The sequence below is a fragment of the Myotis myotis genome, unplaced genomic scaffold (assembly GCF_014108235.1).
Source record: "Myotis myotis isolate mMyoMyo1 unplaced genomic scaffold, mMyoMyo1.p scaffold_m19_p_17, whole genome shotgun sequence".
Classification (NCBI taxonomy): domain Eukaryota; kingdom Metazoa; phylum Chordata; class Mammalia; order Chiroptera; family Vespertilionidae; genus Myotis; species Myotis myotis.
The window spans coordinates 34,663,739-34,681,372 of NW_023416321.1; the positions used below are offsets into that span (position 1 = coordinate 34,663,739).

A 17,634-nucleotide genomic window follows, 5' to 3' on the forward strand; every position below is an offset into this window, starting at 1 on the left:
TCTCCACCTGCATGGTCAAACAGTGGACCATCCTTTGCTAGGCACCTGCTGCCATGTTTGTTACTCTGAGAAACAACTACCAATTTTTTGAGGGCAGGAGACTTGTCTTTTCACATATCTGGAACATTCCTTGCATGGAACACACAAAACAGAATACTCCAAACACAACAGGCAGGCACTAAATGTTTCTTAATTACTGGGTTGGAAAAATAAATTTGAGAACTAGTTTCAGGCTAAGTGTCATTTCAGCAGGGCAAATCACCCTCAGGACTACCAATAGTACCTACCCTGTCCAGTGATAATTTCCAGAGGCCAAACAGGACACACACATCTGGGCCACTATTTCCTTGGTGGTGTTCCCGGGTCAAGACAAGGGAATTCTTAATACTAATTTTAAAAATAAAACAATACCCAAGAGAGAACTTCCCATTTAGCCAAGTTGGGTCTGGTTCCCTGATTTCTCTGACACTTAGAAGTCATTTCTTCATCTCAGAGGCTACCCACATCTCTAAACAGTTCCTACCTTGCTAAGTACTTGGCTTCGATCTGCAATGTCTATATATACGGTTTCCACATGTTTCCATGACTCAGACTCCAGTTTATGCACCTGCAGGAACAAGGAGCACCACTGTGTAGTTTTTGTCAGCTATAAAGCACCCTTTACCCAGAAGGGACACCTAAAAACAGCTATTCCCATAGCTAGAGATGTGAGATCTCTACTGGTAAAGAATTACAAAGAAAATTATTCAAAGGAATGGGAAGATGAATTTTAAGTGGGTACACATTTGAGAACTACTGCTCTGATTTTTCAGCCTAAGGACCACTTCAGCAGGCCAAAACACTCTCGGGGCTACCTATAGTACCTATATTATCTCCACATGTTCCCCCTTTGTGAAGACGATAAAACACTCGCGGAAATGTTGCCTGCTTAGCCATATACTGTTTATTTGGATGCTTTTAATAAATTAATTCCAACATGTTGTACATATACATAATATGAAATTATGATACAAATTCAAAATGGACAAAAGGATATGATACAGAGTAATTCTTTGTCTTGTTTATCTCCCAGTCCTCTCCAGAGTTAACACCACTGCTACCAGATTCTATACACTTATAAACATCCATGTGTGAAGATCTTTCTTTTAATACAAATGGTAGCACATAATATACACCGTTTTGCATCCTGTTTTCTTAAACAATGAACAATATATCTTGAAGATTTTTCCCTATTGGTTCTTTTTCTCTCTCTATTGGTTCTTTATACTGTTTGCAAAATATACCACTATAAGGCTGAACCAGAATTTATTTGTGTTCTACTGGTGGGCTCTTGTATTGTTTTTAATCTTTGACTACACAAAGAATGCTACAATGAACCTTCCTGTATATAAGTTATTTCGTGCATGTGTTAACATAACTATATGATAAATTCCTAGGTGTGGAATTGCTGGGGTAAAGGATAGATGTATTTTAAATTTGAGGAGTTACTGGGAAATTGTTCTCAACAGAGGCTGTAATCCTGATGTTTTAAAAATACAGCTCCTCTGTACCAGAAGTTGCATTTTAGATCAATCCCAGTACAATGAAAAGGCCCTCTAAGGAGTCTTAGGGATCATATTTTGCAAATCAGAGACAGAGCAGCCCCATTCTGGTAGGACAGGTCTAGCAGAGGCCACTACCCAGCTGGCCAGGAAAAGGAAAGCACAGAGCGGACCCCATGGCAGGGATGGAGAAGCGACAGGGCGGTCTCAATCCCCTGCCCGGAAGCTTGGAAGCCTTTGGAGCTCTTGGGAAGTGCTACTTACATTCTCCTGCTGGCCAAGGTCGGGTTTGTGCCAGGTTTCAATTTTAATCAGAAAGTCTTCTTTCATGTACTCATTCTGGAAGGGGGGAAAATACCTTATGGTCACCAGGCTCAAAGTTGAAAAGTAAAGATTACTGGATCAGAGACTGCAACCTCTGCCTTACAATAACAGCTAACTTTACTGGGAGCCCACAGCATGCTAGGCATGGATTATCTCATTCAATCTTCACCCCAGCCAACAAGGTCTGTAGTAATTTATAGGTCACTAGCTTATGCACAGGGTGCTAGTAATTAGTAGTGTGGGAAGAACAGAGGAAGACTTCCTAGCCCACCAAAAATGTTCATCACTACCCCCTTCCCCCCTAGCCAACCTTTTGCTGAGGTCCAAGTTCTCTTCTCAGCAAATGAACTCTTCATGCTAATTACTATCTTCTTCCCTTAGTGCTTTTTCAAAATTAGAACTAAGCAAAGGAGGAACACATTAGTCCATTAATTCCTTAGCAGGGATTGGGTTCCCAAGTACTGCCTATGTTGACCAACAGGGACAAGGCACTGGATGAGGATGCTGAAAGGTGGAGAGAAGGGGCAATGACCCAGGGGATGGGCATGGAAGAGAAAGCCTGCTGACTTCATAATTATGCCAGGGGTCAGTGTTCACTGGGGTCAATAGATGCCCAGTGGGAAGCCCCACTCAGGTCAGCTGAACTGAAGTTCTATACAAACCTAAAGGTATGACGTGGCGCGAGCAGGGAAGAGCCTTGGTTCATTCTGAACATGTGAGAGCCAGAGCTAGGCTGCCATGACTGCTGCACCTTACAAAGCCACATGCCAAGGCAGCTTAAAGAAAGAGGCTTCTTTGCCAATTAATAGGTTTCTCCTTAGGACTGAAAGGATTAAGCCTCAACAACTCCAAAAGTCACCCAAGAGAAAGAGAGGAATACCCAGTAACCTCCAGTGCAGTTACATTTTTATTTCTTTTTTCTTAGAAATCATCTACAATTCCACCCTCCCCACCCCCCCTTGGAAAATACTTACTGTAATAACTGCTCCAAGGCAAGGACATGGAAAGAGAGAGAAAAAGATTAATGAGGGTGAATGAATATCTGGCCCTCGACCCCAGAGATCACAATAGCAAAGAGTTCTCCACTCCCTGGGGCTCACCCACAGTCACCCTCCAATTCCCAGTGAGTGCATTTGGTACCTCAAACGCATCAACCCTCAAGTTTCAATCATATGAAAGTCCCCAAAGACCAAATCTGGGACTTAATTAAAGGAATGACACTATTGGCTCCTTGAGATTCTCTCCAGTTGAGCAAGGAGGGGGACTGGCTCTGAGGAGCTGAAGCAATGAGACCCACCGCTCTGTCTCGGGGCATCACCTGGTGTCCCCCTCACTGCAGGAGCACAGAGCAGGGCACTTTAGGGCAGCACATCTATCTGCCTCCTGCATCCCTCCTCTCACTGTAACCAAACCTCTCACCCTCTATACTCCCGCTCATTGTAATGAGACCCCTCGGAAAGCACAGTTCAATTATTTATCAGAGAAAATGACTGCAGCTCTAATGTCACTGGGGAACGGACTAGCTCTCCTCCTGACAACAGCCTGGATCATTCTGTACCCTCTGAATTTAGAGTTATCTCAATTTCTGATGGCTGCCACACTGCCATGTTTGGACATTGATAGGACTAACAGTCAAACCCCACAACTCCAAAACTGCAACTAAGGTTACCTGTGAGACTGAGATGAGGAAAAGTTGAAATATAAGGGATAAGATTTATCTTGTATAGAAATAACCCAGGAGACTATAAGTAATTTTCCAATGAAAGAAACTGGGAAGAAAGCACCAGAGTAAGATAACTAAAAGGCCTACTGAAATAACTGCTCTGTTATGAACTTGGAGAAAATTGTGCTAACAAAAAGGACATGGTGAGTATCATATCCATCAAAGGAGTCCAAAGAGACCAGTTTGGAAAAACTCTCCAGGGCTGTCCTAGGGGCAGGAGCCCCAGGCTGCAAACGTGGCACATCTAGCAGCCCCATCCCGAGAGTGGAGACAGCAGTGTCAGGCTGGCCTGGTTTGATCACACAGCCACAAAGGTTTTCCAACTAACCACCTGATTCTGACCCCATGTTCTCCGAGCAACTTTCTCCTTCTAGCTTGGCCTCTGTAAGGACAGAACATGCTAATGAACAGACACACGAGTCTGATCACTTAAGCAAGTAAACATGTTCACTGCATACTGGCATTCTGATTATACACGCTTTGGTGTGTACACTAAACATATTGGCATATGAGGTTTGTATACCTTAGTCTTTTTGAGACCCTGAGAAATAGATCCGCTCAGTTCTGACTAGTTACATTTCTAAATCTATGATGATAATGACTCTCATTGGTCCTTAATGCTAACGGGGGTGACCAAACAATCTTCCCTGGTCCTCCCTGCTCCTCCCAACATCTCTGCATCCCCAGCATTCCCTTTTCTTCAAACTGCAATCCTGAGCACACAAAAAAGTCCCAGGAAACCCTTTGCAGTCAGAAAAGCAGGCTCTCTAAGTAAGATTAATAAGGTACTTTCAAACCATGGCTTAGTGAGACTATTCAGTCAAGGGTTAAGGCTAGAGGAAGAGACAGAAAGAGAAACATTTGTTTTCGTCTTCCTACTTTCTTTTTTCTTTTTTTTTAAATTTTTTTTAAAATATATTTTATTGATTTTCTACAGAGAGGAAGGGAGAGGGATAGAGAGTCAGAAACATCGATGAGAGAGAAACATCAATCAGCTGCCTCCTGCACACCCCCTACTGGGGATGTGCCCGCAACCAAGGTACATGCCCTTGACCAGAATCGAACCCGGGACCCTTGAGTCCGCAGGCTGACGCTCTATCCACTGAGCCAAACTGGTTAGGGCTCATCTTCCTACTTTCATTCACAGACCAAACCCCATCTTACCAGCCCACCAACAACAGGGGGGAGACAGAGAAAAGTAAGGTAAGAGCATAGAAACAGCTGATAATGAATGACCAGAGTATTCCAACTCCATTTTCATTCCGCTCAGGAATTTATTCCATGCTTCTTTATCTATCTCACCTCACCCTTTAATCTACTTGGACCAAACTTAGATGTTTGAACTAACCATCTTTCTCCCATCACCCCCCAGAAGAAACTGGAGATTAGCCTTCCTTGTTTATTTTAAAAGAGCAAGCATCTAACTGAACAGATCTAAGATTCAACACATTCATTTCGTATGATGGTGACTATGAGTGTGAGGTCAGCACCCACTGGAGAAACCAACCTTTCCCCTACCCCTGCCTCCTCTTCATGTAATATTTAGAAATTACTTTTATCTCTTTTTTCTTTTGGCCAAAGGTCAGGACAATATGTGAACGAACACTTGGCAGCTAAAATAACACCCATGTCAGCTGCAGCACACTCCCTAGAATTATACAGAGGACAGTGGCATCTCTCAGTCAGCACAAGCTGTGTACCCAGAACCCTGCCCCACGCATGGAGGAGTCTATGCTATCCGTTTGCGCCTTTATGCCAAGTTGACAAAGGTTCTTATGACGTATGCTCAATGCAACTCTCTTAGACATCAAGAAAATTCACCTTTGGCCCTAGACCAGACATACACAGCTACAGTGCACATGGTCTTTTAAGAAAGTGTGTGGCCCAGCTGGCGTGGCTCAGTGGCTGAGCATCAACCTATGAACCAGGAGGTCACGGTTCGATTCCTGGTTAGGGCACATGCCTGGGTTGCAGGCTCAATCCCCAGTGGGGGATGTGCAGAGGTAGCCAATCAATGATTCTCTCCCATTATTGATGTTTGTATCTCTCTCTCCCTTTTCCTTCCTCTCTGAAATAAACAAAATATATTTTTAAAAAGTAAGTGTGTGCATGCCTCTCTTCAAAAAAAGCTTCCTGCCCAATGCTTCTGTAGTAGGGATATTTGCATTTTCAGCTACAGCAATAAAACTCTGTGTCACACACCCCAGGTCCTATCAATGATTATTAATCTCCTGATACAAGGTTCATGAGGATTGGAAAGAGTAATGATCCTGTGCTCTAGACTTTAATCATTCCCAAGTTCACAGGATAAGGACCACAAGGGTGGAACATCCTCATCAGATACAATCTAGGGAGTACCAAGTCCCAACAAATAAAGCAAGTGAAACAGTACATGTAAGCAGAGGCTGGCAAGAGGACACCTTAGCCAGACTGTGAAAACAAATGTAGGTTGGCTGGGGGAAAGGCCACACAGCTCACAGAAAGTTCTAGGGGACCTCTAAGAAGCACCCCAGGATAAGGATCAGTACTAGCATGGGTTCTCCAAGAGAACTACTCTGGAATCTTGGAAAGCTAGGAGTCTGAACTACTCAAAGGGAATCCCAGAAAGTCTAAAATACAAAGTTCTCTGTGGAGGTCCAAGTCTTTCTTTTCCAGAAACTCCAGATAGGAGGCTGACCCAGGTTAAGAAAATAATTCCACTTCCATCTTTAACTACAGAACATGCTAATTGAGTATAAGTCAGGGTTCTTCACAGTGACTTTCCTCTTCCTTGCCCTCCACCCTCTCACCCGAATCTGGCATGCACATTCCATGTGCTATTTTACATATTTGAGATATAACTGATTATAAATATTTTGTCATCAAAAACTGGGCTTATTTCCACTTTCCCCCAATAACACCAATGTTTCCTTTGCTATGTTTTTTTTTTTGGTTAATCTTCACCCAAAGATATTTTTTCATTGGTTTTCAGAGAGAGTGAAAGGGAGGAGGAGAGATAGAGAGAGAGAAACATTGATGTGAGAGACACATCAACTGGTTGCCTCCCACATGTGCCCGGACCAGGGCCGGTGCAACCAAGGTATGTAATCTTGACCAGGAATTGAACCTGAGACCCTTCAGTCCTCAGGCTGGTGGTCTATCCACTGAACCAAACTGGCTAAGGCTCCTTTGCTGTTTTCTTGGTGTCCAGGCCTGGCCCTTCCCCAAGGCAAGAAGGTCACCCTCAGGCTCTTTTCTATGACTGTTGCCTCTCTCAAGAGTCCCTGGCCTCAACGCTGTTTTTCAAGCCAAACACAAATATATCATATTAAAACTGGAAATTTCAGTATCTAACAATAAGGGAGTGGTTTAAAAAGATCATAGCATATTCATACAATGGAATACCATGCAGCCATTACAAATGTTTAAAAATAGGAGACTATGTAATGACAGGAAAAAGATTCTTCATTTACTGAGTAAAATGAGCAATTTAATAGTTAATATGATATGATCCAAAATTTGTCTAGGAAACATGTCTGGACATTTCATATATGTGTATATATGTAAGATTTTAAAAAAGAACCAGGAAGAAAGATACTAAAATCTTAACAGTGACTATCTAGGGATACGAGAATCATGGATGGGCCCTGGCCGGGTAGCTCAGTTGGTTAGAGCATCATCCTGATACACCAAGGTTTCAGGCTTAATCCCTGATAAGGCACATACAAGAATCAACCAGTGCCCTCACTGGTTTTGCTCAGTGGTTAGAGCATCTGCCCACAGACCCAAGGGTCATGGGCTAAATTCCCAGTCAAGGGCACATACCTTGATTGCAGGTTCAATCCCTGGCCCAGGTTGGAGCACAAGCGGGAGGCAACCAATTGATGTGTCTCTCTTACACTGATGTTTTTCTCCTCTCTCTCTCTTCCATTCTCTCTAAAAATCAATGGAAAAAATATTCTCACTCCTCGGGTGAGGATTAAAAATGGATAAAAATAAAAAAGAATCAACCAATGTATACATAAGTAAGTGAAACAACAAATTAATATTTGTTTCTCTCTCCCTCAAACCAGTTTTAAAAATTAAAAAAAGAGAGAGAGAGAAGCATGGGTGGTTAATTTCTTCTGTTTCTATTTATTTTCTAAAATTTAAAAAGAGAACAGTACTTTCGTAATCAGTAAAAACAATCAAAATTATCATACCATCCCCTAAATAAGAAGGGTTGGTTCTGTGCCAGCTCAGGCCATGGCTATGTGGTGGTTTCCACCCAGCTGGCTGCCAAATTACTAGACAACAATGACTCCATCAGCCTCAGGTCTGAAGGAAATTCCTAATCTCATCTTCCCACTGGCTTAATCCAGAAAATGAACATGGGACACAAAACCCCAATTCTTCCCCACCGCTGGGTCTACTTGACCACATCTTCTGGCTTGGGGCCCAAACCCCAGCTTCTAGCCAGGTCTGCACTCACCAGTTCTGCAATAAGGGTAGGCATTCCATGCTTTTTCATGTATATTCAGGGCTCCCTCTGGGGCCAGCATTCGAACAAACCCGGGCACTTTGCTATAGTAAGAAAAAGGGGTTATGAAAAGAAATGGAGGAGAGAATGAGAAGACAATGGGCTTTTACATCACACTCTTCAGGCCACAGCCCTAGCCTCTTCAATGGGGAATTGACAAGTAAATTTCCATGAGGTAAGTAGGTTACTCTTTTGGGTGAGAAGCCAGCTGTCAGAGCGGGAACCCCCAGCTGGGCTACTAACATCCACCCACATCTTGCCCCACCCCCCACCAGGAACAGGACAGGAGGTGGGACTGTGGGCTACCTGCCGAGGCTTATCAGCCATTACATTATCAATATGCTTTTTTTCCAGAGCTCACTGGGCCCGGGGCATCATATTCCACACGGCATGGATGACATACCTCCAAGAGTATACCAGTCCAGGTTTATGGGCCAGACAGACTGACTGACTAATTTCAGTATGGCATTCCAGAAGATCTGATGATCTTCTCATTGTCAGTCCTGGGATGCCAGGAAGCCCTCAGGGCCATATGCCTCCCAGGACAAAATATTTTCTTCTATTTAATTCTTCGTATCCCAGATTACAGAAAAGCAGGTTCAGTAAGAGCCCCTCCCCCATTTAAGGTATATGTATTTCTCTTCCTTAATCTTTCACTGGTATTCTAAGCAGGCTTTAGCAGGCTCCAACAATATCATCAGCTTTAGTGCCTGAGGCCTAAGAAAAGAGAGCTAACCTCAAAGAGAGCTAACTCAGAGAATTCAGAGCAGCCCTGAGATTCATCCACTCACTGCATGCTCATTCAGGTCAGTAGTTCCATGTGCCAGGCACCAGGATACATACAGACACCATACAGGTCCTGCCCTCAAGGAGCTGACATTCCAGTGGGGAGTATAACCAGACAGGGAACAACACTGTGTGCCACAATGGGTAAGCACACGGCTCTGAGGGACAGCACAGGAGAACGTGGTGCAGGCAGCATGGTGCATGGGGAGGCTCCTCAGGAGAAGAAGGATTAAATGAACACAGAGCAGAGAGTGAGTAGGACTGAGCAAGGCAAAAGGATAAGAGTAAGGTAAGAAAAGTTTGGAGAAGAGAGAGAAGTTCAGAGTACCTGGTGTAAGGGATGAGGTAGGGAACAAGAGAACCTGCAGAGGCTGGGTCATAAAAGATCTTGTAGGTTACATCAAAGAGTATGGACTTTATCCTGAGGGCAAAGGGAAGCCATCTATAGCTTTTAAAGCTGGGGAGCAACAGATCTGTCTTCTAGAAAGAACACTCAAAGCTGTGTGAAGTGGAAACCAAGGTGACCAGTTAGGAACTACTACAGAAATGGAGGCAAGAGATGATGGAAAGAAATGGCTAGGTTGGCGGTACTGAGGAGATAGAGTCAATAGGGATTTGATATAAGGGATGAAGAAGAGGGTAGTGGTGAACCTGTGCTTCTGATTGGGGCAACTAGATGGTCCTCATGAGGAGAGGTGGTTGTGGCATTCAGCACTTAAAAAAACTTTTTTTTGCAGCTGTGTGGAGTTAAGGGAGTACTGGTAGCAGCTCAAAGTTTACACCCTCCTTTGTAAGGAAGAGGGAAAGACAGGTCCTGCAGACCTCCTTTCTGCAACTTTGGTTGGACCAAATGAGCTGAGGAACCAACTGGCCCTTCTATCAACCTCACTCTCTCTTTTCAAAATCCTCTTTGAAAAATACAAATGCAACTACAGAGAAGACATATCTTGAGCCTTAAATTTAAAAAAAAAATTTTCTCAACTATCGTTGACATACATCTGGAGCCTTATTTTAATTAACTATTTTTTTTTTAAATATATTTTATTGATTTTTTTACAGAGAGGAAGGGAGAGAGATAGAGAGCCAGAAACATCGATGAGAGAGAAACATCGATCAGCTGCCTCCTGCACATCCCCCACTGGGGACATGCCCGCAACCCAGGTACACCCCCCCGACCGGAATCGAACCTGGGACCCCTCAGTCCGCAGGCCGACGCTCTATCCACTGAGCCAAACCGGTTTCGGCTTTAATTAACTATTAATGGATCCTTAAGTACTGGTTAACGGTCAACTCAGAGTAGGGAAGGAGGAGATAAAGAGGAGGCATGGAGGAAAAAGCACACTGGCAAGGAAATGGGAACACAGTGGGACCCGCCCCCCCCCCCCCCCCCCCCCCACCTCACAGTGTTGCTTCCTCCTGGCTCCCACACTACAAAACCCTAGCCCCCTTAGGGCTAGCTAGCACTTTCACATCTCTAGAGGGGCAGACTACATTCAATCAGGGATTTTACCAATGAAGATGAAACTGGTTTTACTTCAGTCTGGTGACTAGAAATTAAGATTCAGGTGTAAGTTGCACAGCAATTTGGATATACTTAATGCCACTGAACTATACACTTAAAATGTTGAATTTTTTGTTATGCATACTTTACCACAATTTAAAAAAATATTCAGGTTTATTTTTTCCAGTTCTAGATAGTTTCTAAAACTTGCTTGGTTCAACTGCCATTCAAGCTGGTACATGTTTACTATTATTATCAACACCCTTTGGGTTGGCTCAGAGTTTGCTGAAATACAGGGTGTGGCAAAAGTAGGTTTTGTATGGAAAATAATGTAATTATTAATAATACTGTAAGAGCCCTAGCTGGTTTGGTTCAGTAGATGGAGCACTGGCCTGTGGTCTGAAGGGTCCCAGGTTCAATTCTAGTCAAGGGCACATGCCTGGGTTGCGGGCTTGATCCCCAGTGTGGGGCGTGCAGGAGGCAGCCAATTAATGATTCTCTCTCATCATTGATGTTTCTATCTCTCTCTCTCCCTTTCCCTTCATCTCTGAAGTCAATAAAAATATATTTTTAAAAAATAATAATACAAGAATGAAGTCTGTGGCCCTGGCCAGTGTGGCTCAGTTGGTTGAGTGTCATCCCATACACGGAGAGATTGCTGGTTCAACTACAGTCAGGGCAAACGCCTGGGGTTTCAGACTCGATTCCCAGTAGGGGGCATGCAGGAGGCAGCTGATTGATGTTTCTCATTCTCTCTCCCTTCCTCTCTCTTTAAAATAAAAAAAACAAACATACATTTTTTTAAAAAGAATAAACTCTGTGTTTTGTGTACTCACAACTACATTGCCACACTTTGTATTACTATTTTGGTTAGGGATTCAGCAAATTTGTGTGGTTTGCTATGGATTTTAGTACACAAATCAGTTCAAATATTTAAATATTTATGTCTTTGATCCAAAGAGAGGCACCAAAATTTTTCTGGTAGCTGATTTCACAATATCAGAATTTAAAATACTACCTGACCCAGCAATCTCACTTTTAGGAAGGAACATTTACTATAGATTTACACACAAAAGTACATCAAAAGCTTTGCACAACCGTTTTACTGGAGTACTGTATGTAAACATCTGGAAATGACTATAAACATACATCAAAAGGGGAAAGGGGAAAAAGTTACAGCACATCTGTACAAAATAATACTATGCGTACTTCAAAAGAATGAGGCCAAATATGCTGACAGTGAAAGAAAGCTATGATATGATAACTAACAAGAAAGCAAAGTCAAGTGTGTATAGTATGATCCCATCTGTGTTAAGATAACAATAAAGGAAATGAACATCCATTTACACACACACCTATACTCACAGACAATGAGTATTACTGGAGAAAGGGCCCACAAGAAACTAAACACTATCACACTATCACTTCTGGGGACTGGGAGCCTGATGGGACAAGTATTACTTTTATTTTATTTTATTTTTTAAAAATATTTTTTTTTATTGATTTCAGAGAGGAAGGGAGAGGGAGAGAGAGACAGAAACATCAATGATGAGAGAGAATCATTGATTAGCTGCCTCCTGCAGGACCCCTACTGGGGACTGAGCCCGCAACCCAGGCATGTGCCCTTGACTGGAATTGAACCCAGGACCCTTTATTCCACAGGCTGATGCTTTGTCCACTGAGCCAAACCGGCTAGGGCAAGAATTACTTTTATTTTAAAGTAAAATAAAATAAACAAAACAAAAAACAACCCCAAAACATTTAAATGAACAAAGAAGTACTACCACCTACACCCACTCTCAGGTGAAGCAACCAGCTAATGACCTGGAAACCCCCAATTATCCTTTATCTCCACCTCAAAACCAGGCCATCTTTAGGCTCTGCTGCACGGCCACATACCTCTGTAAGTGGTAGATCTTGTGTGTGAACTGGCCTTTCTCACCGTCCTTCTCATAGGGTTCATTCACCAGGACCTCCACGCCTTCTCCACCACCTGTTTCATTTTTGCTAGCTTCAGCCACAGAATACAGCTGTCCTACTTGATACTAAAGGAACAGAGAGATGGGAGTTATTGTCAATGCAGAATCTTCTAAACGGTTACAATGGTCCAGTTGCCAGTAATTGTCCAATTATGTCACTTTGGGGTCCCCTAACTTAAGAACTCATTCTGAAGTTCACACAGGGCCTTGCCCAATTCATCCGAAACAACTGACAACCCTGCTCCGTGGCCTCTCTTTAGCCATCAGATAGATGTTTAATTTTATCCTTCCCATTTTCACACCACCATCCAGAAAGCAGAAGACAGAATGCAAGGTAGCTTTTGTCTTTTTTATTAAGCCCTTATAACAAGATCTGGGGCAGTTGCTAGAAGTCTATTCCATTCATTTAAACAGATCCTAAGACATGACTTCTTTCTCCAATGGTCCCACCCCCTCCCCCCGCCCCGCCAGCCAGAAGCTCAGAAAACAGCCTCACAGGCAAACAGACCTCCAGATACTTTTCAGATTCCTGATGGGGCTGAAGCAAAGTGTTTCCCATATTAGATAGCACAGATTCCTACCCCACGGTCTGTGCTGGCTGGGTACACCCTCTGGTTTGGCACTTACTAGATGGCAAAAGCCTAGTTTTCCTTTATTTGGGTCACATGCCACCCTATCAAGTCACCAGTCAAGATCACTGGCCTCCTCTGACCCTCTCAGGACACTCAGTGTTAGGGCCAATGACCTGGGCAGTGGCCAGGCCTGGCCCCTTTGCTCCCTTCTCTCTGAAGGAAACTGTCCAAATGAAAAAATAAGGTGAAAAGAGAATAAACAGGACCATTTAACGATGGAAGTTACATCTATACCACAGGATGCATCTTGCCTGTCATTGCCAGTGCCAACCAGGCACACATATGAGAAAAAGGCATTTGATTACCCAACATGTTGTGGAGGTAGATAAAGGTTTTCCCCATCCCGCATGCCCCCTTCCCAAACTACTGGTACTCCCAGGAGTGAAAGATGAGAGCATTTTTCTCCCTTTGAGATTAAAACAGAGAGGCTGTGTCTCTGGGCAGCTGTCATTTAAACCACTGCTTGCAAGAGCAAGGAGCAGAGGCAGCATCCAGGACTGTTTCACCTTAAACTTGGATGCTTACTTGACCAGGAAGCTTCCTAAGCACCGTAGGGAAACTTCTGGGCAAAGTCTGGAAGGTGAAGCAGCAGCCCAGGACAATTTACTGTTCACCACAAAGCTGAAGGAGCCCTAACTTACAAAGCAGAAACCAGCACAAAATGCCAAGGAAAAGCCCAGGCAAGCAACCAAGACTCAGTTAATCCCATAAAGAGGAGCACTGGGGTGACAGCCAGGCATCTTGACCTTGCTAATCCAGAGCAGCATCACTGTTGCTTCAATGTCCCCGTAGAACCCCAAGCTGTCCCTGTGCAAAATTTTCCAAGGCCACCCCCTAGCTGAGGCACACCTCTATCAAGTGGGTCAGGGTTTGGCTGAGCCAGGGGTTCCTAAGAAGGAGCAGCAATTCTGTTTCAGCGAAGAGTCATAAGAACATCTAACCACTGACTCAGCAATCCTAAAGGGCAGGCTCGGGAAAAGGCCTGGTGGCGGGGACTGCGTGGCTGGCTGGTGCCACTGCTTGGAGAGGGGCTCCAAGTAGAGACTAATCCCTTTCATTGGTTCCTCTTCAGCTGCAGAAATCAGAAGGCTGGCTCTAAGAGGATCAGTCTGTTGGAAGGCACCTTCCCCCTTTAATCGCCCCTGATATTCTGATCCTTTAATCTCAGTAAGACAAGTGAAGGCAGTTTTGCTAATCCAAAGAGGTAAGTTAAACTAGCCTCCACACGCCACAAGTGGGACACCTTCTATGTCCAAGGGTTCCCTGTGGCATAGTGGCTCTACACCCCGGGAAAGCAGAAAGCAGCTAGACTCAAATGGGGTGAAGGTGGGAGCAGGGGTGAGACATCACATCAGATAAAGAGTTGAGGAGACTGGGATTCCAGGTGCCTCAGGCCTAGGATACTGCTCCCTGCCCTTGAGATTTGTTCCCTTGTCCCAAAGAACTGAGATATCCAGCTAAGGAAAACAAGAGACTGCACCACTTGGGCAATCTGGGAGTAGAAACCCAGGAAGATGCTGTGGGTGGGCCTAAAACACTGACATTAAACAAACCATCACAGCTGTTGGTCCCACCCACACGGCCCTGTCAGGACAGTTACCATAGGGGAATGGTGCCATGCATCTCTGGAAACAAGATAAAACAGGCCTACCCACAGGAGGGGGTGGGCAGCCCTGAGCCAGGAACCACTGGTGGACACACCCGTGTCGAACAGCCAAAGTTTTCTTGCTCTGCTGCAGAATGCCCAGAAACCCTGTGCAGTGTTAGGCCAAAGTGTCTGGCCAGCCAGAAACTAATTCCATCCCAAAATATTGATTTGTACCATCAGGATGATTATAAAGCCTTGGCCTTCTCTTTTCCCCCCAAATCAGAAAGCTCTGAGGACCTAAAATCATGGTCTCCAATAAGGAAGTGAATCTATCAGTTACACAAGACTGGGCTGCTCCCATGGGAACCATTAAGTCAGGATGGAGTTATTAATAAAGACTGAGAAGGTTGATCATTACTTGTTTCCTGTATGGCCTCCCATTCAAGATTTTCTGATCTTCTGGAACTAAGGTTCAAGCCATCAAAAGAGCAGCTCTTGCTTCCAACCTAGGCCAAGCACTGCTTTCTCAGCAGCAGTTTCTAGCTGAGAACAGGTTGACCATCATCAGGCAAACAGAGGAATCCTAACCAGTGCTTATTGCCCCAGCGGCTGCTTAGATTTCCAGCTCTGTTCACTTGCCCCCATCACTTCCTCAATGCTTCAAAAAAGCCACCACAAGCTAAAACCTCTAATCTCAGACACGCTCGAGTTCCCCTTTCCCTCCTTGGCCTGTTATTAGCAATCAGTGTTCTGGCCCCTCCAACTTTCCTACAGAGCAGCCAGGAAGTGCCACAGACAGGTGCTGGCCCTCCTGGGTCTGCCACACTGTCAGAGACATTCCCACCCTTCGTTCCATCAACAAACGCTCTGCGAAAAGATTCATGCCACCCCTAAATGCCACACTGAGATACTCCCAAATTCCTGGGACTTCTTCTTGACTGGCAGGTGGGATCATGCTGTATAGCAGAGAGGGAATCATCAGACCCTCAAGAGCTGAGTTTCAGGGCAAGAGATGTGCTAGGCCTTCCTGCTTGGCTTCCTGGTTGGGAAAATCACTTGCTAATCTTCACAAAAGCAGCACAGCCCCCAAAGGAAGTGGATTAACAAGGTCCTCCATGCGGACGCCTGCAGACCAAGCCTGTGGTTCCCAGGTCTCAGGTACATCTCAGGCGCCTCCAGGGATTGCAGCATCTATCCACAACCCCTTTCACCAGCTTCCTTAGTCTTGTTTCCCTTCTCCTTTCACAGAACTCCAAGATCATGTTCGAGGCCACCTCTGGCTCCCCTCCTAGGTCTCCATAGCTTTTATCAGACGTGCAGCCTACCACTGGAGACAATCCTCTAAGAGGCTAATATCTGCCCACCACTTTTGGAGGGTCAAGAAGCTTGGTTATTTGTCTCATCTAGTGTGTACTGATTTCATTTTTCAAAGGTCCATTTCATATCTGGAGTAGACTGGAAGTTATCACAGGAGTTTCTTTTTTTATTTTTATTTTTTATTTTTTTAATCACAGGAGTTTCATGCTGACTCTGCAGGAGAGAGAATGACTGAGGGGCATTATGTTGGCTGACAAATTTCACCCAAACTTAAGCTTAACTGGAAGTGGGGGTGGAGAGAGGACTATGGATTCAGAAGGAAGCAAAAAAGAAGGCTGTGCCAGGAGAGAAAAGTGGAGGAAGTTCAGGGAAAGGGTGGGACAAGGGAGGCTCTGTGACAGCTCTCTGCTGTCCAGGAGACCAACTCTGAGTCAGCATGGCCTATAAACTTTCTTGTGGCAAATCCTGCCAGATCCCCATACACAGAGACAACAGGTCCAAGAACCATAAAAGGATAAAGAGCAAGCCAAGACCATTTGCTACTCCCTGCCCTCCGTAAAAGGAGGGTTCTGGGCTTTGGTCTTTCCAGCAGTCACCTAGAGTATAGCTAGGGAGGGCCACGAAGATTTCCTGCCCTGCTGGTTTGTTGCACAACCAGACAGAGCTATGCACACTTCCCATTCAAGTCATGGAGGTCCCAGAAATGCACACACTCAATCCCCTCAATAACATGTCCCTGAACAGGCACAGTCCCATCAGGTAAAGGGGGCTGACTTAGTCTCTGTTCGGTTAACTAGCATGCCAGCAGCTTGAGGCAAGTTGTATACAGTTGCCCAGGTATACAAAGCAAGTGCCTTCTCTGTTGGTGGGACTGCAGATTGGAGCAGCAACTTTGAAAAACAGCATGGAGGGTCCTCAAAAAATTAAAAATGGAACTGCCAGAGATTGCACTTGTGGGTATATGCCTGAAGAAACCCAAAATACTAAATTGACAGAATATATGCATCCTTATGAAATCTTACCATTTGCAACATGGATGGACCTAGAGAATATTATGCTAAGTGAAATAAATCAGTCAGAGAAAGACAAATACCATATGATGTCACTTACACATGGAATCTAAAGAACAAGATAAATGAACAAACAGAATTGAAATAGACTCTTAGTTACAGAGAAGAGACTGGTGACTGCCAGAGGGGAGGGTTGGGGGACTCGGTGAAAAAGGTGAAGGGATTAGGAAGTACAAATTGGTAGTTACAGAATAGCTGCAGGCATATGAGGAGAACATAGGGAATACAGTCAATATTGTAATAGGTATGCTATCAGGTGGGTACTGGGAATACCGGAGGGAACACTTTTATTTATTTTATTTTTAATTTTTATTAATCCTCACCCAAGGATATTTTTTCCATTGATTTTTTTTTTTTTTTAGAGATAGTGGAAGGGAGTAAGGGAGGAGGGGAGAGAGGGAGAGACAGAAAGAGGGAGGGAGAGGGAGAGTTAGAGGGAGAAGGAGAGGGAGAAGAAGAGGGAGAGAGACAGAAATACTCATCTGCTGGTTGCCTTTCGAATGTGCCCCAACCAGGGCTGGGAATAGAACCTGCAACACTTTGGTGTGCAGGCCAATGCTTTAACCACTGAGCAACCAGCCAAGACACAGGGTGAACACTTTTAAAGTATATGACTGTTTAACCACTATGCAAAATAATATTGAATGTAAACTGTATTGGAAAAAAACAAACAAC

The 17,634-nt window shown here is 44.3% G+C and overlaps 1 protein-coding gene across 2 annotated transcripts in view; it reads right to left on the minus strand.

The window, feature by feature from the left end:
• PITPNA (phosphatidylinositol transfer protein alpha) overlaps positions 1-17,634 on the minus strand; it is a 42,035-nt gene that overhangs the window by 19,732 nt on the left and 4,669 nt on the right. The window contains exons 3-7 of one of the 2 annotated variants that reach the window (XM_036340967.1): positions 12,273-12,418; positions 8,039-8,130; positions 2,840-2,847; positions 1,806-1,880; positions 524-607 (exon numbers count right to left, since the gene is read on the minus strand). In XM_036340967.1, the coding sequence (XP_036196860.1) occupies positions 524-607; positions 1,806-1,880; positions 2,840-2,847; positions 8,039-8,130; positions 12,273-12,418 (405 nt within the window). The remainder of the gene's footprint in view (positions 1-523; positions 608-1,805; positions 1,881-2,839; positions 2,848-8,038; positions 8,131-12,272; positions 12,419-17,634) is intronic. The other variant, XM_036340968.1, reaches the window with a different exon arrangement.